The following is a 26,212-nucleotide window of genomic DNA, read 5'->3' as shown; positions in this document are numbered from 1 at the left end:
ACTCTGCAGTAGGTTGTCATTATACATTACAAGTTTCAAAACAAATAAAGCTACAAGAGCCACAGCATATATAAGGTTAAATTATTAATGCAAACTACAAGGAATTGCAGTCTTTATACAGCAATATAGTGACGTTTAGAACTTTTAAGACTTTATATCAATCTCATAATGTTATTCTGGATTCAACTTTGAACAGCCAAATGGTCAAAGATAATAAACAAAATTAAATATATATACAACAAACCATAATTATCTATACTTTACACAGTAGTGTTTCCTACAAGGTACAAAGACCCATCATGCAGACAAACAATTTTACAAGCACAAGACAATAAATGAGTCATAGACATGACAACATAAAGTGTGGTTTGGGCATCTTGAGGAGAAGGGAATAGCTCAACATGAAGCATAGCGCAAAGAGAAAAAAAGTGAGGTAGAACAAGTGATGAGAACAAGTACAGTGGCTCATTAGAAAGGTGGCAGACATTTTCTTTAAATTATACAATGCTTATAAATCCTTGTATTCTAATCAACTTTCTCTTGCTTATCTTTTTTTTAATCTTCATTTTTATTTAGTGTCTCTTGCTCAGCTAACGGCCTTCCCGGGGTTTGACCGCAGCTTAGCCCCGCTTCAAAAATAAAAGAAAGCTAATAAAATAAATGATAAATATACAGTGGCTACAGACCAGGATGAAAGCCTCCCGATCCATTGAGCAAACACCAGCAAACAGATGCTTGGCTTTCTGCTTCCTCAGAGTCAGTTTAAAGTCCCTTGCCTTATCCTCACCTCAAAAAATATAATCTAAGTTTGTTATTTCGAAATTTTGATTCAGCAAGTTAGGCCTATATACATTATGTAGCCTATGTTAAAAGCATATCGTTTGTACAATATGTTGGTCGTAATAGACAAAGTTTGGAAAATACTGCGTTGTTATAGCACAACCTGCTCAGCAAATCTAATTTTTCAGTGTCTCACTTGCCCTGTGCTCTGTGCTATCTCTGTCAGACTCGTTTCGCGCCTGCAGCTGCTGCATAAAATCATTGAGGATCTGCTGGGCTGACAGGGCAGTCACAGCCGCCTGTTCTGCTTGCACTAGTTTCACCCCTTCCGGCCCTGCACAGTTGTCACCACCAACAAAGGCTTGTTGGACACTTGGTTGTGGTGTGTCAGCTGTTGTGCTCAGCAATGGTTTTACACACACAGGTTGAATTGCTGGAGCTAAGCCAGCAGCCATTTTGTTATAAAATGCAGTGTTGGTGTCAGGTGCTCCATAATGTGAGCTGCAAGGGGAGAGTGATCCTGAAATGCAGCTTTGATTTTCTGTGTTTGACAAGCCATGTGTGACTGGATTGAAGGCTGTGGGTCGCTGTGGCCCTGATGTGGATTTAGACAACCAATCATGCAGTGAGAGTCCTTCCACTTTCGGGTCTGTTCTTGGTGAAGTATTCAACTGGCTGAAGGCAGTGGGTTCTGACATATACTGTGGTTTGGCCCCAGCAGACGTGTAGAGGTGCTTCTCCAATAACTCCTTCATCAAATTTGGCACCTTGAGTTATGTGAGATGTGTATAAAATATTAGACGTTAGGAGAAGATAGAGCTGACAACAAAAAATAGAATCCATCAATCCATGGAATTCCAGTAGATGGCAGTGTACTTACATTAATGTTCTCCAGGGCTGCAATGGTTTTGTGTGCTGCCTCTAGCTCGGAGCTCAGCTGGGCCACGCGGGTGAACATGTACTGCCTTTCATTGTTCAGGGTTTCTGCCTGAAATCACACACTTTCATTAAAATACTCCCCATTTACATGTGAATACCAAGAATCTTGAGGCTGACTGAAACCCTCTCTTAACGTGTTTCCTTACCTCTACATGCAAATGGTCCTGAACGAGGTGATTGACTTGCTGTGGGCCACTGTGCGACTCAAGAAGGCTACAAAACAATTAGACAAAATAGACACGTCAAAGTGGTTCTGTGGTTTAGGCCAAAATACAAAACCAAAATAAAAGCAAACTTTTTTTAGACCAGTCTCCCAAGAGTGATAGAAAGTTTAGCATCTTGGTGAAAAAAAAATGCAGACATATGTAAATGTAACTTATTGTCGAAACTCTATAGCCAACGAAATTCTATATTCGCAAGGGAATATTGTTCTTGGAACAGGACAGGCACTTGTTTTTAAACTTCTCTACAACTGTCTGTTCCACTGGTCAATTGTTCCATAAAAGCCGTGTAAGACAATAGATTTACACAATGGCTATTTATTGATCATGAAGCAGCAGCAGGGTGGTGATGTCAATGCTACATCTCTGCACTTATACACTGTTGTGACGTGTCAGCAACACCAAATCAATAAACTACATACAAAGGTTTCCCATGTCCAAAGCAATTTAGTTTACTGTTGTGTTGGCCCAAACCTTTTATACTTTTCTTTTACATGGATGAGTTCGTCCCTGGTGTGCTGCAGCTCAGCCTCTAGGTTCTCTATGCACACCACAGTCTGCAGCAGGTTTTGATGGAGGTCTGCATTCTCCTCCTTCAAGGCCCTAAATGCACATTATGTTAATGTTGTGTAGTAGTTTCTTATAAAGACACAATCTCCAATATAAACCTAAATAACAACAAGCCTAAATAACAAGAATTAATTCATAATATTATATTAATTACTTACTGGAGATGGTCAGCCTCACAGTGTGTTCCCTAATGAAACACAAGACAGTTCTCATATTATTTTCAATATTTTTTCAATACTATCTAAATAAACATGATCAACATCAAACAGCAGTTTAATTAAATTAACCTAGTTAAGCCTGTTGTGGGGTCAGTTTCTCAGTGACAGACACCGATAAAGTGTGAATATACAGTATGTCCAGTAAGTTATAAGCTGTTACCCAGCAGGACATCACTAAAAAAGAAATCCAACACATATAGGAAAATATGACATTCTGGGAAATGGAGTTTACTGTAAGCAATGAGTGTTGTGTGCCGAGATTTACAATTACACTCCTGTATATGTGAATTTATGAATTTAATGCAAGGACTTTGCTGCCATTGCTGCTTTGGGAGAATGACTCAGCTTATCTTGTGTAAGGCCATCCCCCGCAGCCTCTGACTCAGCCTGACTGCCTCTGCAACAGCTCTGCACCATTTCTGAGGTACTGACTGATCCAAGTTTTTACTGTCATCTCAATGCAGTACACGTGTGTAGTGTATAAACTGTTTATAAACAGACGGTGAACACTAGATTTAAGACCCCAAATGGGCACTCACCTGGCGGGGTTCAGAGCGAGTTGCGTGTTGTGAATGGTAACAGCCACTCAGTTCAGAACTAGTTGCTGTGGAAACTGTCTCTCTGGTCCTGGATGAGTCAGATTTACTGGATGAGGATTCAGAGCCCAAACCTGGTGCTGTGGGACAGGCGGGCAGGCACTGCGCTCTGTGCTGTTCATGTGAGAGAGGGTTTCGGGGTGCGGGCTGTGGTTTATGATGATGTCTGGGCTGAATGAGCTCAGGACTGGTGCTGGTACCATCAGTTAGGTGAAGACCCGATTTGCTATATCCCGGCCTTCTATCTTCACAGGTTTTGTTATGAGTGCTGTGATGAGGAGGGCTCCTGTGGTGGTTCATTCCGGCATAGGAGCTATGTTTGTCAAATTTACCTGGTTCAGAATGTTTGTGAGTGCTTTTGGGAGCTGGTTTTACATGTTTGCTTTGGCATTTCTGTCCATTTCCCTCCACAGAGCTCTCTCTGTGTTTCTTTGGTGGAAGCTGGGGCTTTGGGGCATCTGGTGGCTCATAAGGTGGTTCATTTGGAGCAAGGCCTGTAGTTTTGTTAGCATTCAAACCCAAGGTATTTAGATCTGATGGACTAATAACCTGTTTGGTGATTTCATCCAAAAATGCTGAGAACTTAACCTTTTCTTGAACAAAATTCTCCCTTGCCTTCTCCATGTCAAATTTAGTAGAGCCCTTAGCTTTCTGATCCACAAAACTTTGCTCCTTAGTAACTGAGGACAGCACTTCCATTGATTTAGCCTTACGGATGTCCAAGTGTGACTCCCTGTTCTTTAAAATGCCTTTGCTTGGAATTTGGCATGAGGATACCGTTCTCTTTGGGCCTTTGGAGACCTCCAGCATAATGTCCTCTTTATTAAAACCCAGACTGCGGTTCAAATGACTCTTTGCAACTTTTCTATCCTCCCTTTGCGCAAATCCATCAGCACTTCGACTGTGGCTACGATCGAGAGGAGCAAAAACCTGCTTTCCTTTATTTGATGCTCTGTTCGCTTCACTGTACACACTCCTGTTGCTTCCATGCTTCACGGCGGCAAAGACGACGGGATCAGTGGCGTTGTCTTGCTGGTACAATCTGCGGGCCTCGTGGATATTGGAACAGGAAAGGGAATGCGGAGGTCGCTCTGCATGACGCCGTGTAAAGGTGTCGTTTAAGCTCGCCTCTGTGTACCAGGAAGTAGAGGATGACGACGATGAAGATGTGAGGGACGAAGAAGATGTTCTGGACAGAGTTACTTGAGCCCTGGAGTTGTCATAATCAAACTCATTTTCATCAGAGCAAATGCTGTTTTGGAAATGGTGACCACGTTGTTGAGAGCAATGCCCAGAACTCTCATCTGTGTTATTTGTGTAGCCACGTGTGATGTATCTAGGAAACAGAAACAGATGTGAAAAAAATCTCACCCACAGCCAACTGTTTGAGTATACAAGAAAACAGAAATAACGAAACATAAAACAATACCCCCCACATGCACTCATTATGAAAATGTATTGTCCTACCTGTCTGCCCGAGGATCCTGTTGGTGGTAGTGGTGGCGGGGATGTTGGTTGCTCTTGTCTGGATCAGAAGGACAATGAACAGGCTTAAAATATTTATCCATTAGCTAGCTCTACAACGCATAAGCAATCAAGTCCTCAAATGTTTAGGAGTAATTTAGAAGTTTCCGCCTACAAAGAACTTGCCAATGTGTCTCTACCCCGTGCCTGTCGTTACAATGCGATCCGGTGAACGAAAATGTAAAAGTCTGGGGTGGGTGCCTGGCTTTTTGTATATCGGATGTAACAACCAGATGCTCACTGAACCGTATGAGAGCGCAAAAGACCTTTGTCCTCATAGCAAAGCAGGCAATCGAACAAACACCCTGCAGCAGATCTATACCAAAATTAATAACCCCAAGTACTCCAATGCGGTGTGTCTGTATTGTAGCTTTTCTTCCCTTCAGATATACAAATGACTTGCCTACCTTATGAAAGCACTCTACAATTTACCTTTATTCGTGTTCATTAACGTGCACTGTCCCGGCCAAAAAATAAGAATAAAAAATGCCAGCAACAGTGTTTATAAATCATTAATGTGACAGTGGTTTGTTTGCACATAGGACTGACTGCAATCCAGACCTATGTTCTCTGACCCCAGTATGAATACCTGTCCTTCATACAAATAGGATTTTATTTATTTGTTCTAATGTGGGCCATAAGAATATCCATTAACATCTGTGTACAAAATAAAGCAACTTAGGATAACGCAAACAGTTGGTGATATTGATGATAGCCTTATACTATTGTACCTAGAGGTGTGATCTGAAAGGCCAACATCTCCAGGTCTTTGATGAATTTACATTTACTCTGACAGGCTAGCTCTTACTGGTCAACAACTCCAGAAAATCTTTAATCAATATTAGGTCATCACACACAGGCCTAAACTGCAGCACAGAGCTCAACTCTTCCCTCATCAGCAAGGAGGAACCCCTAACTTTTGCACATCCTTGTAGTATTCTGTATTAATTTATATTTTAGGACATACTAACTTAGTTTTAAAGTGTGTGAGTTAATTCTTCTACTCCTGTCAAATGAATTTCCTTAGAATTCTAGTTATATCTGACGTAATCTAATCAGTTGACGCAGAGCACGTTTTCACAGCCTGTATTAATTTTCGCATGTGTTGTTGATCATTTTAGATGGATAAGGCCCATCTATGTGTGTTGCATTGTTGGCCGAACAGCTGGTCCACATTGTCAAAAGGCATTACCTTACTGAGACCAATCGAAACCTCCGTGGACATGTGAAAATGAGGCGTGAGCACTGGCACGTAACAACCGGGAACAACTGTACAGTACACAATTTCGCCCTCTGGCAATCAAAAATGGAACTACACTCGAAACCTGGAAAGTTTTGGTAATTTTCCACCATATTTTTGATATCAACTAACTTCCTTGAGTTTTTGGACATGATTAGAATTTGAGTGTTTGTTTGCTTTACTTTATAGCTAGCCTCACGGTTAAGAATGATCAGGACAGATGATTGCTGACACAAGGCAAGCAACAATCAGAATACACATATGTAAAATTTAGGCCATCGTGCGTTATCAAATGTGCTATCAATGAACGCAACAAAAATCACATACGTCTGTTATGGTGTAAGGTTTTTGGAACAAACAAGGCCCAAATAAATGGAAGTAGTTCCGAGACATTCAAGCTGGTTTTATCCGGTTGAGGACATGCAGCAGAAAGCAAATACTCATCCGCGCACAACGGCGCATTGTGTGACGTAATACTAAAGCTTTACCGTTTCTACGCGTCTCGCTATTTGTAGCGTCTTTAGATCGTTAAAACAATCATTGCAGTAAAGCATTACGGTGTAAGAAATATGTATTGCTTAATTGATCCGAGGCAGGAAATATTTTTCACAGTAAGGCCGTAACGATCTATTTGTTTTTTTCTTTCGCGGATGAATACATATACCCATTCCACTCCCATGGCAGGGTATAAATAGAAAAGAGACGACGCCATTTCAGATTCCTCTACTCTGACGCGACCTAGATTCATGAGCTTTGCGGTGCAGGTTTTATATGCCTTGTTATTCTTGAATTTGTTGGTTAGCTACTTTGAACCTTGATTGTTGTATTATTTAGGTTTTATTTGTTTTTTAAGCTTTCAGTCTCTGGCGTGTTTTAGCCGTTACTGCTGTAAGGTTACATTTAGAACTGGGCGGTTAACGCTACCTCTATTCTTTTACCAACGGTCATTTTGTGATTTATTTTGTGATTTATTTTTTCTTCTTTCGCTGTTGTTAAATCGCGTCTTAACTGTTATCTTCTACCAGTCAAAATATCATTGTTTTGTCATCTGATGTGTAGGTTTTGCTTTTTTATGGCTAACGTTCAGTGGTATTCGATTACAAAGGCATTTTCATAGCATTCCTAATCTTGTTTTATTTTTGAAATGATGCGATTTTTTAAACCTTACATGGTCGTTAACGGTCGTCACTTTAAAATGGAAGCCGTGACGTAATGGGCTCTACATGGATTGTGGTTGGCTAGTTTGATGCGTCATATGTATTGCTCCTGTAGCCCAAGGCGCATGTTACACTCATGCCACGAGTTAGTCATGATGACTGGCATTAAAAAAAAAAAAAAAAAAAAAAAAAAAGCCGTTTTTTCAAAATGCAACTTTTTAAGATTGTATATTTTTTTAAACTGAGAGATATTATTATACACATTTTTCCTTCATGTCCGTTACATTAATTAGACCATTACCTTTTGTATGATTATAATGGAGGCATTTTTGTGGTTTGACCTCGAGTTATTGCCTAAATCTGTTTGTGTTTTTGGCATTCAACCAAAGATTAGTGAGTGATCCAATTTCTATTGAGCTCGGGTAGTTTCTTATTTTGCTTATTTGACAAATCTTTTCCAGTAATCCTTGTGGTGAAAAGTGGATTTTTCCAGTGATTTAAGAAATGTTTGATATTTGTTACATTTTTACATAGCGCACAACAAATATGGACTTTTTTTTTTTTTTTTTTTTTTGGTGAGAGTACATGGACTGAGTTATTGGGGGGGGCATGGACTGAGTTAATGGGGAAATGGACTTAGTTATTAGAAGATCGCAGGACCAGCAGGAAGCCGGGACGTGGGGAGGACCGGAGCCAGGAGGAGCCAGGCAGGACAGGACCAGAGGAAGGACTTCAGTGGAGCAAGGCAGGACAGGACCAGAGGACTTCAGTGGAGCCAGGCAGGACAGGACCAGAGGGCATAGAGAGGATCAAGGGACCAGCAGTGCAGACGGAATCAGACCAGCAGAGGCCAGCATTCGTCAGTCTTCCTGGGTACATCAGAGGGAGCCAAAGCTGAGTGGCAGTGTAGCAGCAACATCGAGGACCAGATTGGCAGCTATCCCAGTCAAGCCAGCCAGCGGGTGGGCAGGGTGATCTTAGCTTCACAACTTACAGCGAGGCTTGGGTTTGTATGTTGGGTGGAGGTATCTCTGTCAGCAACATTAGATTTTAGGAAAAATGTACAGAATACAATTTCTCGCACAGCTTTTTTCTTCCTTTTCACAGGCAAGCCGCGTAGCTCGTTTGTACCACGCCCTCCGGTTTTGCTGTGACATGAGTGTTGGTGTCTGCTGTCGTGAATGCCTTGGTAGTGTGGTGGCAAGAGGAACAACTGTATTGGGACGTCTCTACCCCCTGCAAACAGAAGTAGTTCCCCGGCACAATGGCGTCTTGTCGTTCGGTAGATCGTCCGCAGAGGTTGTCAGCGTTGGCATGTACCAGGATTGCGCCCCCTAGAGGTTATGGCTCTACAACCTTCAGTGTTCAGATAAGCCTCAACAATTGCCACCTGTGAAACAAATGCATGAGATGTACATGTGGGTGTAAAAATCCTGTACATTGAGTTAAGTAGCTGTGATGGGGGGGGTGGGGTGGGGGTATTTAAACAGTCTTCCGAGTTCTCTTTTTGCAGGCTTGCGCCCGTACTGCTGACCAACTACAGAATCTCCCCTGTCGTAGCCGCTTGGTACCAGTCGAGCTTCTTTTATTCTTAGTGCAGTGGATTGGATTGGTTCTTATCTGGTTTTGAACTTGTAGGAAGGTATTTAAACTTGTATACAACTGTTTAGTCTTGTATCGGGTATGATTCTTCTGGGTAATGGGAGGGGGGGGCTTGTGGGAGTTAATCAATCTCTCCCTAGACTTTACAGCTCGTGCTACCCAAATCAAACTGGCATGGTTAAGACATACCCAGGTGCATCAAGATCCAAGTGGACTCCCGCTTCGCAGCATAGCCTCGCCAATTTCATAGTCTTCAAGATGTAGCCAGAAGCTGTTATTCCCATCAGCTCGGTAACAAGTCTCTTTATTTGTAGCTCTTGTAATTCTGTAGAACCTTTTTTGCCTTTTGGGGTTTGGGAGGGGGATCTGTACTTGTGACTCTTGCAGATAAGGTTAAAGGCCCACAATCAAAAGCTGCATTCAAGCCCACATCTCCAGTCGATAAAGGAAGGACCCCTTCACGTTCAGGCCCAGGTTTAACCGTTTCTTCTGGCAAAGGATAATCTTGGGGACTTTGCTGAGCTAAGTAGCTTAACAGTTATTGCTGTAATTGTCAAGGAGTTGTCTTTTTTTGGGATTGGGAATTGTGGGGATAGGCCTTCTCTTTGCACTTTTTCAGTGTGCTGTGTCCTGTGCGCTCCAATACCCTGAGATCATGAGGAACTCATGTTTGTACAAGTTGCATTGCACATCGAACATCACGTAAGGTCACCAAATGTTTTACATTTTTAACATTCATTGTCTGGCAAAGTGCCTCCATTGCTCCTCCTTTGCAATTAGTTACAATGCTTTGTATTTAAGATACAATGAGTGAACTATCTGTAAAGGATCTAATTGCATAATAAATGCATAGCTTGTTGTGATTGAATACAAATTTTGGTATGCATTTGTTCTTTTGGGGGCTTGTGTGGGGAGCTTCTCTTATGCTTTTCAGGTAACTTAAAGTTTGTAGAGCACGGACGTGACTGGGTGTCGAGTGTCAAGTCTATTCAAAGTGGAAGTGAAGGCAGATAAGTGGGATCCATCAAATGTTTAATTTTGAAAGAAAAATCAACTCTAGAAGAGTTTAAATTGAGCGTCATTGCTAAGCAGGAGGCCAGTTGTACGTAAGTACATGGTCTTGAGTCTAAAATTTGATGGAACACTAATTTTGATATCTGCAGTAAAGCATTTGGTAAGGATAACAATGGTGAGTTCTATGATTGAGATGCGGGGGTAGGGGAGCTTGTCCTTTTTTTTTTTATTTCTTACAGAATTTTCCAGAGGATCACGTTCTGAGAAAATTGGACTGCTGCCATAAAGCCCCAGAAACAAACCGTTTGGTCAGACAAGTCAGGTTAAACATCAGACTATAGCCCTTGTGCAACTGTGCATGTGGCAGGAAATATATCAAACGGTCATGCAACTGTGTGACCTTAGTTAGCTTGTGCATTGCACAGATTGGCATCTTTCTATAGCAATGCAAATGTGTTGCATTAGGGTCTGCTTTTGGGTGTGTTCGTTCAATTCTCTTCCAGAAAACTGATAGAAGCCCGAATGAAGACTTTCTGCCCGGAACATAGTAAGCTTTGACATATTTGTCGAAAATTAAACTTCTGCAATGTTGGAATTAACAATGAGATCTTAGAACTAGCTCTGTTATCCTCCAATCATTTGTAACAATGCTTTACTAGATTCCTCTTTGGCCGTTATGGGCCCTAATGCTTTGCATCTGAAACTTCGATGAGTAGCACTCAAATCTTTTCAAGTGTTGCGTGGTGGGTGTGTCTTGTAGATCACTCTTTGTTTCAGATCATTTGCGTCTGTCCCCTCTGATCTCGCCTGCATCTGAATGTAAAGCCGTCTGTGGAAGCTGTCAGCCAGTGTTGTCCCTGAATGAAGTATCAACCCTCTGCGCTTGAGCTTAAATTCCCCCGATGTACCCTGCAGGAGTCTCTTTGTCTGTGTGCCCTTTCTTTGTCCTTGGTTTTCTTAGGTCAAATTGCCCAATCTCTTTATTTGGCATCTGGGATTCCCTAACCTGTAATGGAGTTCTGAGAAACCACTTGCACTAAGATCAAGAGCTGCCGCTTGTACCGCTAATAATGCATCACAACACTTTCATGGGTTCTGAGTTAAGTAATTTCAGTTTGAGTTTCTTTTAACATACCACGGCTTAAATGTTTAACATTTTTGCATGCACACAGCACTGCATAACATTTATGTGGAATCTTCATTAAGTCGTCAAACATTGCAGTAGATGTGTTTAGGGTATTGGGTGGGGGGGGCAAAATTCTCTTTCTTTCAGATTTCCCAGTCAGCTTCCAAGCCAGGTGACCTCGGCCATTTGAACCTGCAGCTTTTTAGGCCTGTTCCATTCGGGCGGTGTGAAGAATAGCGCTAACGGTGTAATCTGTGGTAACCTACAACTTCTACATGGTGGCATTCCTGTACATCTGGGCACTTGGGCGGGAGGGGGGGCAGCTTAAATTGTTTTGTTTTTTTTCTATTGCAGTGTTGCCTGTGCGTCCCAGTGAAATGCGTTCTTGGCGCCTGAGAGGCTGGTATTGTGGTTTTACCAAAATGTTAAAAAAAATGGTAGTGTCGTGGGGAATTGTTCGGGGTTGGGGAAACGGTTATCTTGTTTTTCTAGTTTCAGCTTCGTGACCAGGTGAAACGTCGTGTGGTGGCAGGGAAATTAGCCAGGCGGGATGGGTTTTCTTTTCCTGGAGGAACAAAATTTTGTTCCTTCAGGTTTTGCTTTTGCCCTTTTTATATACAGCAACAACAAAAAGCAAAAGACTCCGGTGGTGGCACTCCTGGCTTCTGTCAGGAACAGGGTTCGACTCCCTGCGGTGTCGCTTTAAGTTTGCTGTGGGTGTCACTGTGTATGGTTTACAATCTCATACAGTAATTCAGGAACGAGGGACATTTAATGATACTGTTGGCATTTGTAATGGAATATAATATAATTGCTAATGTATTGCCACACTTGAGAAATTATGCCTGTTTAAAGAATCGCCAGACAGATGTAATACATGGTCTTAAATGCACACCTGGATCAAAACTGCGAAATGGCTTTTTAACACATTTGACCAACCTGTGCACTTTACAGTTTCATTGTCTTAGTCCACAGTTGTCAGAGCATGTTACCTGCAGCAGGAACTGTTATCCATCTTTAAATTCATCCTCATTTTAAAAATAAATTGTCTTAAAAACTAATTCTCCTTGTATCTGTCAATGAATGTTAAAAATACTATTGTAACAAATGATTGATTATAGAAAGTGCATTATAAAATATGCAGTTGCTAGTATGTTGAGTATCTTCTACTGCAGGGGTCACCAACCTTGTTTCAGCTGAGGGCTACTTTAAGAGCATTAAGTTGTTCGAGGGCTACCAGTTAAAAACAAATCCTAAAGACTTAAACGTACACTGTTCACTTATAGGATATTGACCCCATATTATATTAAAATAGCTTTATTTTAAACTCATGCCGAGTCACAAGAACCGAAATAACTGTAATTTTAAGAATTAGATTCAAGAAAATGAAGTGTTTTACACTTTAGAAAAAGTCCCAAGGGCTACTGGACATGCCCCAAAGGGCCCCTGGGTGCCCGCGGGCACCACGTTGGTGACCCCTGTTCTACTGCAGTGGGCACAACCCTAATCAGAAGCAGTTTGTCAGATCAGGCTCTCTAGTAAAAAGTAGTTCATAGATGTGTTGAGACTAGATGTTGCGTATTTGGTTCCTTTTCTGGGTTGAACACGAAGCTCTGATCTGCCTCCGCTGCAGTGTTGTGGCAGATGTTTGAATAAATGAGTTTCATACAGTTAATACTACAAGCTGTGCCTTCAACTTTGGATCAGCAAAAGCACTCTTCAATTGTGATCTTAAGATCTGATAATTACAGATCAATGGGTGACCTATTTAAGTAAGCCATTATTGTAGGCTGCAAAATAAATGCAGGATTGTATTTGTTCTTTCCTGCTTTGTCTGCCTGATTGCAGTTTTGGCTGGATTTGGCTCTTTGTCCTGTTTTTGGTGCAGTTAACTCTAAAGCAGTGGTTCTCAACCATGGTATTGTGACCCATAATTACCTAAAATTACAAGCCATGGCCCAATTAATGCATGCATTTGTTAAATAATGTAAATAACTGTTTAGGCTGACCTTATTATAGAATAAGTATTTTAAAAAGGCTGAAATTATAACATAAACAAGGCAAGTTTGATTTTGAACAGAAACAAGGCAAGTTTGATTTTGAACAGATTTGGGGAAGTGTTTCTGTTCAGAGAAAAGCCCGCAACCCACTGAAAACTGTTCTGCGCCCCAGTTTTGTGTCCCAACCCAGCAGTCGAGAACTATGCACTAAAGCTGGGGTCACCAACCCTATGCCCAAGGGCACCCAGGTACCCTTTGGGGCATCCTCACTAGCCCTGGAGACGTTCTTCAAAATAATGATAATAAAGCTCTTCATTTTCTTGCAATCTGTTTTTCAAAACAATACGTTAGGCCTATTTCTGTTCTTGTTGCTTTGTTGCTCACGAGTATGAATTTGTGACAGCAGAATTATAACCTATAGTTAAACACTCACTTTAAAGGTACACTGTGTAGCGATTTGCATTAAACGGTTGCCAGCAAAACAAACATGCTCCTTATGACCATCTATGTTTGCCATGGGGCTGGCTGCCATCTCCATGGAGACGAGCTCCCGCCCCGGTTCCCAGTGAAGTTACAAGTCAGGTCTTGATAGAAGTGAGCCGCTCACAGCAAACACATGTTAATATTTTTTTAGGTATTTTTCAACAATAAAAGTATCTGTAATGAAATAAGTTTTTGTATTTTATTCTAATTATTGGATGTTATACACAGTGTGGCTTTAAGTCATGGAAATACAGTTTCTTTTTGAACTGGTAGCTCTGGACTTCAACTGAGCCCTGTTCTGTAAGTAAGGTAAAAGTAAGAATGCTGGTGGCTCTCCACTGTGGAGTGTACACGGGCCACAGCACTCGGGGCAGTGAACCCCAAACTGGAGAAGTAGCCTCTGCGGATCCCAGGAAAACCATCAGACACTAAAGTGTACATTTGCTCATTCTGGCCAAAACGTTCTGCAGTGCACACAGACCTTTTGGCATAAAATTGAGAAAAGCCTCATGCATTTTGAAGACAATAGAGCCAATAACTTTTATGTTGGAATGAGCAAATGTCCGTTTGACAAAGAAGTTGGTCAAAATTTGATTAAAAGCATTGCAACTGTTTAACATGGGGGTGCATCAATCATCATTTGGGGGTTGTATTGCAGCCAGTGGCACGGGGAACATTTCATTGGTAGAACAAAGTATGGATTCAATTAATTACCAACAAATTCTGTAGGAAGAAACACCATCTGTGAAGAAGATGCAAATGGCTTCTACAAATGGGTAATGCAACACACCTCACAATCCCAACTTCTGACTGAAACATAATTGAAGATCTGTGGCTTAAGACAGCCCTGAAATCTCTCTGGAAGACTTTTGTAAGAAAGAAAGGGCAAAAGTAGGCTTAGTGTTGACTCTGATTTCGAAAATGGATTAAAATAAAACCTGATTGTTCTTTTTTATGTAACTTCATGCCTTTTGAAGATTATTTAATCTTGCCCTTGCTTCATTGTTTATAATAAGGCAACTCAGCTTTGTAGAACCCAATTCACATTAAGTGATTCAAAGTGCCTCACAGTTACATAGGCATGGCTAAAAAGTTTTCAGCCTGGATTTACAATTCCAGGCATTATTGATTCACACCATACTCGGTGGTGGTAAGCTATATACAGAATATTGTGAAAATGTTCATTTATTTCTGTAATTCAATTTAATATGTGAAACTAATATATGACATATAGACTTATGACATGCTTTGTTTGTTTTAATTTTGATGATTTTGGCTTACAGCTTGTAAAAAAAAAACTAATTATTTTTAAACGACTATGCACTCCTCATTGGGATCTCCTGATGGGGGTGCGTAAATCTGAACACATCACACCCATCTATAAACTTCATTGGCTTCCTGTTCAGGATACCAGTGACCTAGCAGTGTGTCTATGGCAGCGCGCCGGTGTACCTTAAAGAACTCATCAACAGCCACAAACCAACCCGACAGCTCCGCTCCTCTGACAGCCACCAACTCCTGGTCCCCAAGACAAAACTCTGCACTATGGGAGATAGGGCGTTCCAGGCAGCTGCACCTCGACTGTGGAATGCCCTACCCAACCATCTGAGGGCACCACAGTCTATTGAGGTTTTTAAAAGTAAACTGAAGACCCACTTATTTTGTACGGCCTTCTCTTAGTATGTTTATTTTGTGTTTTTACTGCTAATATGCTTCATGTTTTTACTACTGATATGTTCTGTTCTTTTTTGTGGCAATTGTAGCACTTTGAGATGTGTTTTTCATGTGTAAAGTGTAATACAAATAAAATGTATTACTATTGTTATTCGCCCCTGGGTCTCTATAGCCTGTCCGTCCATGGGAATGGATCTCTCCTTCTGTGGTTTTCCCCAAGGTTTCTCTTTTCTCCTGCCTGGTTTTTGAGTTTTTCCTTGCCGTGCTGGAGAGTCTAAGGACAGGGGACACCCGCGCCGCTCGTCGCTACCTCCTATTTGACATTATATTTGCCATTATATTTACCTGAACTTTTAAATGTCATATAGATTGCTCTGTTTTATTGCCTTAATGTTTGGTGCAGCCCTGTGAGGCGACTTCTGTTGTGATATTGGGCTATACAAAACCATTAAACTTGAACTTGAAACTTATTATTATTATTATTATTATTATTATTATTATTATTATTATTATTATCATTATCATTATCATTATCATTATCATTATTATTATTATTATTATTATTATTATTATTATCATTATCATTATCATTATTATTATTATTATTATTATTATTATTATTATTATTATTATTATTAAACAGAGGAATGCCGGCCCTCTGAAAACTATAATCATGCATATGTACTTGGTTTGGGCCCCCTTTACTTGAATTATGCCTTAATAGAAAGCATATGGAAGGGAAAAGTGTGGAAGAAAAAGGAGCACAAGCCACAGGGATGACCGCAATCTGGAGAGGATTGTCAGGAAAAGGTCATTCAAAAGTGTGGGGGGACCTTCACAAGGAGTGGACTGAGGCTGGAGTCACACAAAGACGAAAAATTCACGATATTCTAATTTTCCGAGTTTCACCTGTATATAGCCACAGCAGCCCGGGGTAGAATGATTGAAGCAAGGCTGCCAATCTAAGCCATTGGCCCCTCCGACCACCACCAACCACACACGAACGCACTCACACACACACCTTGTACTGCTATCTTAGTGAGGACACTCATAGACATAATGTATTACCCACACCCTAACCCTGAACCCTTAACCCCTAACCCTACCCCTAATCTTAACCCTAAAACCACATCTTGATTCTCAAACAGTCCTTCAAAGAAGTGAGGACCACCAAAAATGTAAAGCAAAGCATTTTCTGGCGACCCCTGCACCTCCAAAAGAGAAAGTACGTTCATGAGCATAAAGTGGGGGTATCTCTGTGCAGTCTTCTCAGAGGGCTGTGTGGGGTTGTTTTTTTAAACTAATCTATGGGCAGTCACAAGTCACAGCATTGTGTAGGGTGAATATGGGTAAAGTGGGACAATGGGTAAAGTGGGACACTTAACTTTAATCATGATTATTTTTTTATGTGTCATATTTTATCACTAATAGCCTAATACAAACACACGGAATAATTAGAATGTGCAGGATGATTAAATAATGGTTTTGTGGATATAACGTCACTTCATGTGGCGTGGCAAACCCTAATCTACCACCAAGTAGTAAAAAAGCAGAGGTATGTCCAATGACATAGCATTTGGGGATTTATGATCTTTAGGTTATAACTTTTTAAAACTAACAGACATGCAGATTTGTGTTGATAAATTATATAAGGGAATGCATCTGTAAACAAAACATCTCAAAATCACATGCTTATTCTTTATACTTTTATTTTTTATAAGAGATTTTATCACTGTCCCACTTTACCGATATGCTATTGGTAAAGTGGGACAGCCTCATATTGGCAAAGTGGGACAGTGTATTTTTGTGGAAAATCCTGGGTATTAGGTGTTTCTTGTATTCACACATCTTCAAATTAGATCAATTTAACTCTATATTTCTTGTTTTGATCAAGTTTTCTGATGATTGCATTTCTACATTTTTCTTCTCTTGTTCACTATGAACTGTTGATCGCAGTTTAGCAACATTTCAACATTAAGTTGTTCTTTGAGGTTTCTAAAGTCTTTAATTGTAGATTTATTTATTTTTTAAATACCGGCTATATTGTAAATTTCTTTTCAAATCTTTAAAAGATGCTTGTTCCCATATACTTCACCAATTAAAGGCAGCCTGAGTTCACAGATTAACATGTGTTTTATTGGGCATGTCCTTCAGATTATTCCTCACTCATTTATAAACAAAAACAAATCTGATGAAGGCACTTTACAATATTATTCTTCCATTGTTCTGTCACTCTTGTTTTTAGTTTATACCAAAGGTCCCAGTTAGATATTCCACACTGTAACATGTCTGACTCCTTCTGCACCAACAGCACAGGCTGCACATCAGACATATGAATTTAGTTAGAATAACCATTAGAATGGTTATTATTATTCATAACCTCTTCACATATTCATAAAAGTAGTTGCTACAATAATATTAATGGTTTTGAATACAAAAATTACCATGTTAATAGTGTCCCACTTTACCAATTACAAGTGTTCCACTTTACCAATAGCACCTCTAAAAATTTATCATTGGACCAACCTATGTTTCAGGCAAAATTATAGCTTCTGTGTTAAACATTTGACTTTTTTTCCTCCACTGGTGTAACATAGACATCTAAAGCTTTTAAAAATATATATATAACATTAAAGACTTTGGCATTTAAGTCCAAACAAAAAATGAGGTGGAAACTGAACTTTCAAAAAGTGTCCCACTTTACCCATATTCACCCTATCTATGGACTAATTATCTCATTTTGTCGTTTTTTTCCCCTTCCAATTCTATATGGCCTTATAAGTGTCCATGCCAAATAAAATAAATAATGTTGTGTATGAGCAGCGGAACCTTTGTGCGGGAAATGTTTTTACGGACCTAATTGACGTCGACTCCATCGGCTGATTAGCGTTTTGCTTGGTTTGATGCAGTGAGGGTTTGAGGGGAGATGTGGTCCTTTTTCGCCAGGGATCCCGTTAAAGATTTTGCTTATGAAATTCTCCTTGAGACACAAGAAAAGTGCGGAATATGGACACTTCACCGGGGCAAACGAAAGGTAAAGTCGTGTATGCTAATGCTAGGAGGCCTTTAGCCAACGCTTCTCCATCACAGTCATTTTTGTATGTTTATTTTTTTGTTACTTTTAGTAGCAATGTCACAGCACAACAACGTCAGGGAAAATCTTGTAACAGAGACAACAATAGTAACTCAAGCTGTGTTTATTGAAAAGTATATTTGTTAAAGCAAAATTAGCGTTTCTTGCGAGTAGCTTTGTTTACTCTCAGAATGACTGCGTATATGTCGCCACGTCACGTCGGATAGTGAATGGTTTCCTCAAGGATTTCGATATTTATATTTCTTTACAATGTTTGTTCGGCTGTTGTGGCTTATTGTCTTTGGTGTATTACTATTTATTTATGACTAGTCTACGAGTTTAGAATCGACTACACAAGTTCACGGGATGTCATCCTGTCTTCGCAGACAAGTGGAGAGCCTGTCTCCGTGTTTGTTTACGAAGTGGCCCAAGGATCAGAACAACAAACACAGCTCGCCAAAGCAGCGTTCAAGCGCATGAAGACCCTGAGACACCCGAACATCCTGGCTTATGTTGACGGTCTAGAGGTGTGTGACTATTGAGCGCTGAAACACAATAGAAAGCATGAACTGGTTGGCTATTTGGTTAATCACATACATTGTGCTGCCTTTCCTGGCCACACTTATTCATTTAGCTAGAGGTAAGCAAAAATGTTATATACCTTACCCAACTATGATGTCGGTGGGTGTTCCTGATACCACCAAGTAATTAGGGATCCAGGATCAATGTCAAAGTTGTTTGCCCAGGACCAATGTTAGGGTTAGGGTTAGGCTGATTGACTGGCTGTAACATTTGTCCAGGGCAAACAACTTTACATTGATCCTGGACTCTTACTTACTTGGTGATATCAGATCGACCGATGTAGGTGCTAGTTTAGTCTATAATAGTTCATGTACTGCAAGTGTAACTTTCTGTTACCATAAAATAGTTTGTCTTTTGCCTACTGTTGTGATATGGCCATGTTTGTTTAACTGGTTGCACATAATATAAACATCAATATTTGCCATGTTGTATTAAATAACATGTGGTGTGACTGTGACAATCTTGATTTGTCTTCTTTCATAGACAGAGAAGAGCTTGTATTTGGTTACTGAGCAGGTAACACCACTTGCAGTCCACCTTAAAGCTCAAGCTGAAAAGGGTGGGGCGGGAGAGCTTGAGGTGTCATGGGGTCTTCACCAGATTGTGGTGCGTTTTATAGACTGCAATAAGTTACTCTTAAAATGTCACAGAACTCTTCTGATAAAATATTCTTCTTCAATGCCTCTCAATCAGAAAGCTCTTAGTTTCCTCATCAACGACTGCCACCTGCTCCACAACAATCTGGGTGTGTGGGCCGTCTTTGTGGATAGAGCTGGAGAGTGGAAGCTCGGAGCTCTTGACCATGTTACCCCTGAACAAGGTGACGCAAGTGGGACAGCTCTTCCTGCTCCTAAAGCTGTTTATCCTGATATGGAGAAATATGACCCTCCTGAAACGTCAAACAGCAGTGGAGAGAAGTGGTAAGAATGTTAAACCCTAACACTTCCAATCTAAAATATTAAATGCACAGTGGTTTTGGGAAGAGCTATAAGGATGATGTGTATAATAGTGTTTTTCACGCTTTAGGACAGGGGAGGTATGGCGACTAGGCTGTGTAATATGGGAGGTATTCAATGGACCACTGCCACGCACTTCCTCACTTCGTTCACTGGGCAAGGTATGTTTCGCACATAGTTCAGATGGAAAGTACACTACGGATTTTGATTAATTTGTTCACCCAGTAATATACTGTTGCTTTCCATGCACAGATTCCAAAGACCCTTGTCCCTCACTACTGCGAGCTAGTCGGTGCAAACGCTCGTGCTCGCCCCAACCCTGCCCGCTTTTTGCAGAACTGCAGAGCTCCTGGGGGATTCCTCTGTAACAGTTTTGTTGAAAGCAACCTCTTTTTAGAAGAAATACAGGTCTACACACTAGCTGGACATATTCACATTTTTTATGTGTAAGTTGTCTGGCAGAAAACAATGGTCTTTTCATATTCTAGATCAAAGAGCCCGCGGAAAAGCAGCAGTTCTTCCAAGACCTCAGTGAAAATCTGGATTCATTTCCTGAGGACTTTTGCAAACACAAGGTCCTGCCACAGCTCCTCACTGCTTTTGAATTTGGAAATGCTGGAGCTGTAGTGCTCACACCTCTCTTCAAGGCGAGTCTTTTTTAGGTTTGATATTTTTTTCTTGAAACCGTTATTTGATTTACCAAATAACATCTGACCATACTGTAGGTGGGGAAGTTCCTTTCTGCTGAAGAATACCAACAGAAGATAATCCCTGTCATAGTAAAGATGTTTTCCTCAACAGACAGAGCAATGAGAATACGTCTGCTACAACAAGTATTAACTCCACAATTAATCACTTTTACCAGTTTATTTTTCTAATTTTTACGTTTTACTAACCTAAAACCTGCTTATCTTTCTGCAGATGGAGCAGTTCATTCAGTATTTAAATGAGCCTGCTGTCAATAATCAGATTTTTCCACACGTTGTTCATGGTTTTACAGACACAAACCCAGCCATTCGAGAACAAACTGTCAAGGTTGTTCATAGTAACTATAATGAATAAATAGATCAAACACACCCAGTTAACGTTTACTTTTCCTCACCTAGTCCATGTTACTGTTGGCTCCCAAACTGAATGAGACCAATCTGAACCAGGATTTAATGCGTCATTTTGCACGACTGCAAGCTCGAGATGAGCAAGGTCCTATTCGGTGCAACACAACTGTGTGCCTCGGCAAGATAGCCTCCTACCTCAATGCAGGAGTAAGATATAAAGTTATTGTTTATTTAATTTGAATATTTTCTTAACTAAATTTTCTCTTGATGAATCAATCTGTCTTCTCTAGACGCGACAGCGGGTCTTGATTTCGGCTTTCTCACGTGCCACCAAGGACCCTTTTCCAGCTTCTCGATCAGCTGGTGTGCTGGGCTTTGCTGCCACCCACAACTATTATAGTGTGTCAGAAATTGCTGCACGTATTCTGCCCACTCTGTGTGCCATTACAGTTGACCCAGACAGGGGTGTTCGGGATCAGGTACTAATGTATAATAGTGTTATTATAGTGTTTTTACCTATAGTATGGACATTTTAGGCTAACTGCTACTTTGTCCCATTTTTGTCAGGCGTTTAAAGCTATAAAAAGTTTCCTTTCAAAACTGGAGACGGTTTCAGAAGACCCCAGCAAGCTGAATGAGATAGGTGTGTTATACACTGAAAAGAAAAAAGAAAAAGTATAACCTCATGCTTTGCCCATTCCCTTTCCTCTGTGATGTGTTGTAGAGAAAGACGTGGGGTCACACGCTCAACCTGCAGGCGCCTCGTCTGGGTGGACAGGCTGGGCCGTCACAGGCATGTCCTCACTAACTTCAAAATTGATCCGCACTAATCCAGGAAGCGAGGACGGTGGAGCAACTGAGACCTCAACAGAAGCCGATGCCACCACCCCAACCAATGCCTCTTCAGTTGGTAGGAAATATTCAATATTGTGAGGCTGATTCATTGGGCTGGATTTTACATTTTATTTTTGATTTTAATTTATTTCAGATTCTCAAGACAAACCCCTTCAAGTCTCTTTGCCTCAACCAACAGCCCGTAGCTGTGCTAGTGAACCTGAGACAAATGATGTTCACATAGACAATCCTGAGCCTTTAGGAGACCGCTGGGATGAGGATGAAGACTGGGGAAGTTTAGAGGTACAGGATCACGTTTTAAAACTTAAAGGAATGGGCCACCGTTTTTACGTACTGAGATATAGGGATGTCCCGATCAGGTTTTTTTGCCCCCGAGTCCGAGTCATTTGATTTTGAGAATTGCCCGATACCGAGTCCCGATCCGATACCTAATACATTATTTTAAAAATTAAGAAAAAAAACGATATTATTCAACTTGTTTTCATTCATGGTTTTGGATATAGAGAGTATCTCTACTGTGTCTGTTTTTCTCAAGTAAGCAAGACTATTAGTCTTTACAGTGTAATATAGTTTTACACAGAGAGGGTGATCTAAAATCACATTCTTTATTAAATGTGTTTGTTGATTGGCAATGAAAACAAAACTTGGGCAATACATTTTTTATGCACTGCAATGTAAAAAACTGTCTGGCAGCACAGAAAAAACACTGCAGTAATGTGGCCAAACAGTTAAATAACACAATATATTTGGCCAAAAGCTAAATGTGCCAACCTGATTACAGTCTCTTTAATAAGTAGATATAAGGTGACCACATTTCCCAGCCTGAAAACCGGGACAGGGTCGAGGTCTGCGCGCGCCGTTCACCGTGGCTTGAGCGCGGGTCACCTACTGTGGGCGTGTACAGAGTGCGTGTGTTTTACTAAAGGCTTAAGACAACCAGGAGTGACAACAAGTGCTTCAATTCACCTCCTGAACATAGCGCGGCGATAAGCGAAGAGAGGAGGCAGAGGTTTTCAGGTTATAGAGACGAAGTTTCCCCTCGTCTTTCAGCTTTTGCGCACGTATGAGCGCAGGAGTCCATCACGGACTTTTAAACATCTCCGCAGAAATGCGAGGAGGGTTTCTCTGCTCAGTGCGGGTCTGAGTAGGCATGGGTTAATCACATGTAGCAGGGTAATAACGATAAAAACAGCTGTTTGCTACTTCTTACCGCTCTCTCCCCGCCCTGTCTTCCCGTCCGTTCTCATTCCTCTCTCCTCGCTTAGCCTACACAGTAAACTCTGCACGGGTTATCGGAGATGTTGTTATTGTTCTCCTGCGCTGGCACTTGTGTGGATTTGTGGATTTCTCAGACGAAGGGGGGACACGGACTGAGCGGATGGTGCGAGTGGTTTGACGCAGCAGGTGGAGTGAGTGACAGAGGCGCTGGGCCGGGGGAGAGGACAGAAAGTAGCTCGAAATCTGATCAAAAGCAACGAGAATGGACACGCATAAATATCCGAGTCCTGATCGGGAGGTGTTGTCCGATTCCGATCGAGTCTGTAACCACGTGATCGGGCCCGATTTCCGATCACGTGATCGGATCGGGACATCCCTACTGAGATATGTTCTTACATTAGCTTAGACGACTTCTTTAGTACCTGTCTGGTCTTCACCCGTACCTTCAATGACGCAAACACAGCGCAGACGACGTTAGCATTTAGCCTCTCCTCTCCACTATAGCTCCAACCAAGGTCAAGATAGAAGCTGCCAAGTTCTTTTCCCGTTTTCCCTATTTAAATATGGTTTCGTGAAGTGTTACACTACAAAGTATAGTTACAGAAAATTTAACAATGTGGATTTTCTAAGCGGAGTTTCTAGGTCTGTTTTGACCTAGTTTGGAGCTATAGTGGAGAGGAGAGGCAAATGCTAACAGCGTCTGCGCTGTGTTTACGTGAAGGCACGGGGGAAGACCAGACAGGTCCTAAAGAACTCGTCTAAGCTAATGTAAGAACATATCTCAGTATGTAAAAACGGTGGTCTATTCCTTTAAGCTGTGCACATCATTAACCCCAGTGTATACGTTTTATCTTTCTCCTTAACCCTTTTTATCTTAAGGAGCCAGAGAAAACTCTGACTGAGTCGGATGACTGGGGCGCAGACTGGTCTGGAACGTCAACGTCTAAAAAGAAAGTTCTTGATAAAGTATGAACATATGTCATGAAACTTAATAGGATGTGATGATTATACGGGGTTGATGGTGTTAAAATAATGCAAACTTTTTTCTATTTCTTTAACTTCAGACAAGTCGGGCATCATCAGTTGCGGTGAAGAAGCAGAGCTCTGATTGGAGCAGCTCGGGTTGGGATGCAGATGACAGTTGGTCCAATGAGAAAGAAGGCCAGGGCCAGAGTTCTGCTGGAGAGGAAGGCTGGGGCAATGACTGGGGGGACGAGGAAACAGACACAACCGCATCCACAAAGACCCTCCCACTGCCTGCTGGGGTGCGGTTAGCCAGCGAATACAACTGGGAGAGCACAGTCAAAGGTTCAGCTCAGAATGACCTGTTTGCCAACGTATCCCAGAGAAGCGCAACGAATATAACGACCACGGTGAGATCTAAGAGAGCCCTATTCAGTTGATAATGCTGTGTGTATTTAGCAGTATGCGAGATCTAATCTTAAAAAGAAGCATTAGTAGTGTTTTAACTGTACCTCTAATGTATTATTTAGGGAGGAGATGGCTGGAGCTCAGAAGTGACGGGAGACTGGGGTGGTGAGGAAAGCTGGGAGTCTGTTGACGGTGCCCAGGGTGCGTTTTTATTTGTGCTCATCTTTTATGTGAAACATTGTGTACACTTGTTGTAATTGCATCGTAATTACATTTCACTAGGTATGAGCAAAGCGGAATTATCAAAGAAAAAACGCGAGGAGAGAAGGAAAGAGCTGGAAGCAAAGCGCGCTGAACGGAAGGCCAATAAAGGGCCTCTCAAACTGGGTGCACGCAAACTGGACTGAAAGACGATAAAGAGGAGGACCCAAGAAGGTCGCTGTCGTAATGGGACCCATCAATGGAGCTTTGACATTCCAATGCAAGGAACAGAGAGATGCTTTAATTTGTGTTCGGTCGTGATGAAATGGACACTGGACAGTTGGATGAACAGGGGTGCAGTTGATGGAGAGACGATCTTGGACCATTGACCGCCCCAAACAGGCAGCCATTACTCAAAAGACTGCGTAATGAAAGAGAGGCGCATCTGGCCTAATGGACGCGATCCAAATTATGTATCTTTTATGTGACAGAAATGTGCAGGTTTTAGTGTACAGAAATACTCACAATTTTATCAATGTACTGACTTTGCTGTACATAAAACAATCCTGAACCATATAAATGTTTTATTTCAGGTCACAAAACAATGCATGCACCATATTTGACCTAATGCAGTTAGTGTATTTTATTGTCCAGATCTTGGACATACACACCCGCTTACCACGAATGATATACAAATTAGGATATGAAGGTAAGAAATAAAAAAAAGTCAGAAAGAAGAGTAGGGTTTGGGTGCATGTTTACCGTAAAGAGCCAATATGTTTCAAAGACCATTCTCCACCTGAAGTGAGGACGAGACAAACTGCTGGTTGGGATGTTTTCAGAGTAAAGGACATTTTACTCTTTATTTGTGCCTTCATTTGAACAAATCTGGATATCAGAGGGGTTGTATACTGTATTACTGAGGATGTGAACCTGTTTTCATTAAATCAGTTTACTTAACTTGCCATGATTTTGATTTTATAGTATAGAAGATGCTTTGAAGCAAGTGAAGACGATGTAGTAGCTTTCATGTTTAATTCTTTAAATAGACTGCTGGAAAAGTAAATTATTTATAAACATCAAAAATACAATGTGCTCAGAAGTCATTGTCCAGTAGCAGATTGGTGTGGGAGATTCTTTTTGGTGTTTGGGGAATCGCAACTCAAGAAAAACAATACAAACTCCAAGGCACTTCCTACATCAACTTTACATCTGTTATGCATTAATGTATTTGAAAATCTTTTTGAATGTAATTGCCGAAGAGTCCCTTGGATTTGTCGTCTTTTTCCTCAAGATCCAGTGATTTATTTTGTGTGTGCATCAAAGATGCACATACAGGAAAAAAAGCAAAAATCAACTTGCATCATTTTTAAAACACTATAAGAACTTTATTCTTTGCAGCACAGTCTGTCAGTCTGTGTCTTAAAGGCATCAACAGTACAAATATTATAAAGTGTGACATAAATGAGCTTATTAGCAAGTCAAACATAAATGTTGTTTATAAACTCATTACATTGTAAGTGCACGGTAGGACCTCTCCATGTAAGCGCGACAACTACCCTTTGGCACTAGAATTTCAAACATTATTTAAATATTTTTTAGACAGTGCAGAAATACTTGTTTTACATGTAATACCTCTAAAACTTAATTATTAAACCTTCACTTACATAATTTTTTTGTCCACTGGTAGTATGTGCTTAAAATGTTAAAACGATCCTTATATTGTGGTAGTAAAGACCATAACCAGGGTTGCTGGT

At 40.9% G+C, this 26,212-nt stretch overlaps 2 protein-coding genes across 2 annotated transcripts; one reads left to right on the top strand and one right to left on the bottom strand.

The window, feature by feature from the left end:
- Window positions 1-956: 956 nt before the first annotated feature.
- Window positions 957-3,527, bottom strand: LOC306963565 (uncharacterized protein; the record flags this gene model as incomplete). Its single annotated transcript, XM_079557139.1, has 6 exons — window positions 957-1,547; window positions 1,661-1,768; window positions 1,866-1,932; window positions 2,415-2,543; window positions 2,669-2,697; window positions 3,399-3,527. 6 exons carry the CDS (start codon window positions 3,525-3,527, stop codon window positions 957-959), a joined length of 1,053 nt encoding a protein of 350 aa, XP_079413265.1.
- Window positions 3,528-18,004: 14,477 nt separating this feature from the next.
- On the top strand, window positions 18,005-25,413 carry scyl1 (SCY1-like, kinase-like 1). The gene is made up of 18 exons (XM_079556951.1): window positions 18,005-18,178; window positions 18,604-18,744; window positions 19,283-19,405; window positions 19,493-19,719; window positions 19,826-19,916; window positions 20,008-20,163; window positions 20,244-20,402; window positions 20,481-20,588; window positions 20,677-20,790; window positions 20,862-21,017; window positions 21,101-21,289; window positions 21,378-21,453; window positions 21,535-21,720; window positions 21,799-21,947; window positions 23,763-23,849; window positions 23,948-24,256; window positions 24,377-24,455; window positions 24,537-25,413. Exons 1-18 carry the CDS (start codon window positions 18,071-18,073, stop codon window positions 24,659-24,661), a joined length of 2,583 nt encoding a protein of 860 aa, XP_079413077.1. The 5' UTR covers window positions 18,005-18,070; the 3' UTR covers window positions 24,662-25,413.
- The last annotated feature ends 799 nt before the right edge of the window (window positions 25,414-26,212 follow it).

Source organism: Gobius niger, assembly GCF_951799975.1.
Source record: "Gobius niger genome assembly, chromosome: 5".
Taxonomy (NCBI): domain Eukaryota; kingdom Metazoa; phylum Chordata; class Actinopteri; order Gobiiformes; family Gobiidae; genus Gobius; species Gobius niger.
The sequence above is the reverse complement of the archived record's forward strand: the minus strand, read 5'-3'. Positions and strand labels throughout refer to the sequence as shown.

Coding starts and splice junctions, on each gene's coding strand:
- scyl1 (XM_079556951.1), top strand. CDS start 18,071: ATGTGGTCCTTTTTCGCCAGGGATCCCGTTAAAGATTTTGCTTATGAA. Junction 18,745..19,282: donor CTTATGTTGACGGTCTAGAG/GTGTGTGACTAT, acceptor CTTCTTTCATAG/ACAGAGAAGAGCTTGTATTT. Junction 21,290..21,377: donor ACAGGGGTGTTCGGGATCAG/GTACTAATGTAT, acceptor CATTTTTGTCAG/GCGTTTAAAGCTATAAAAAG.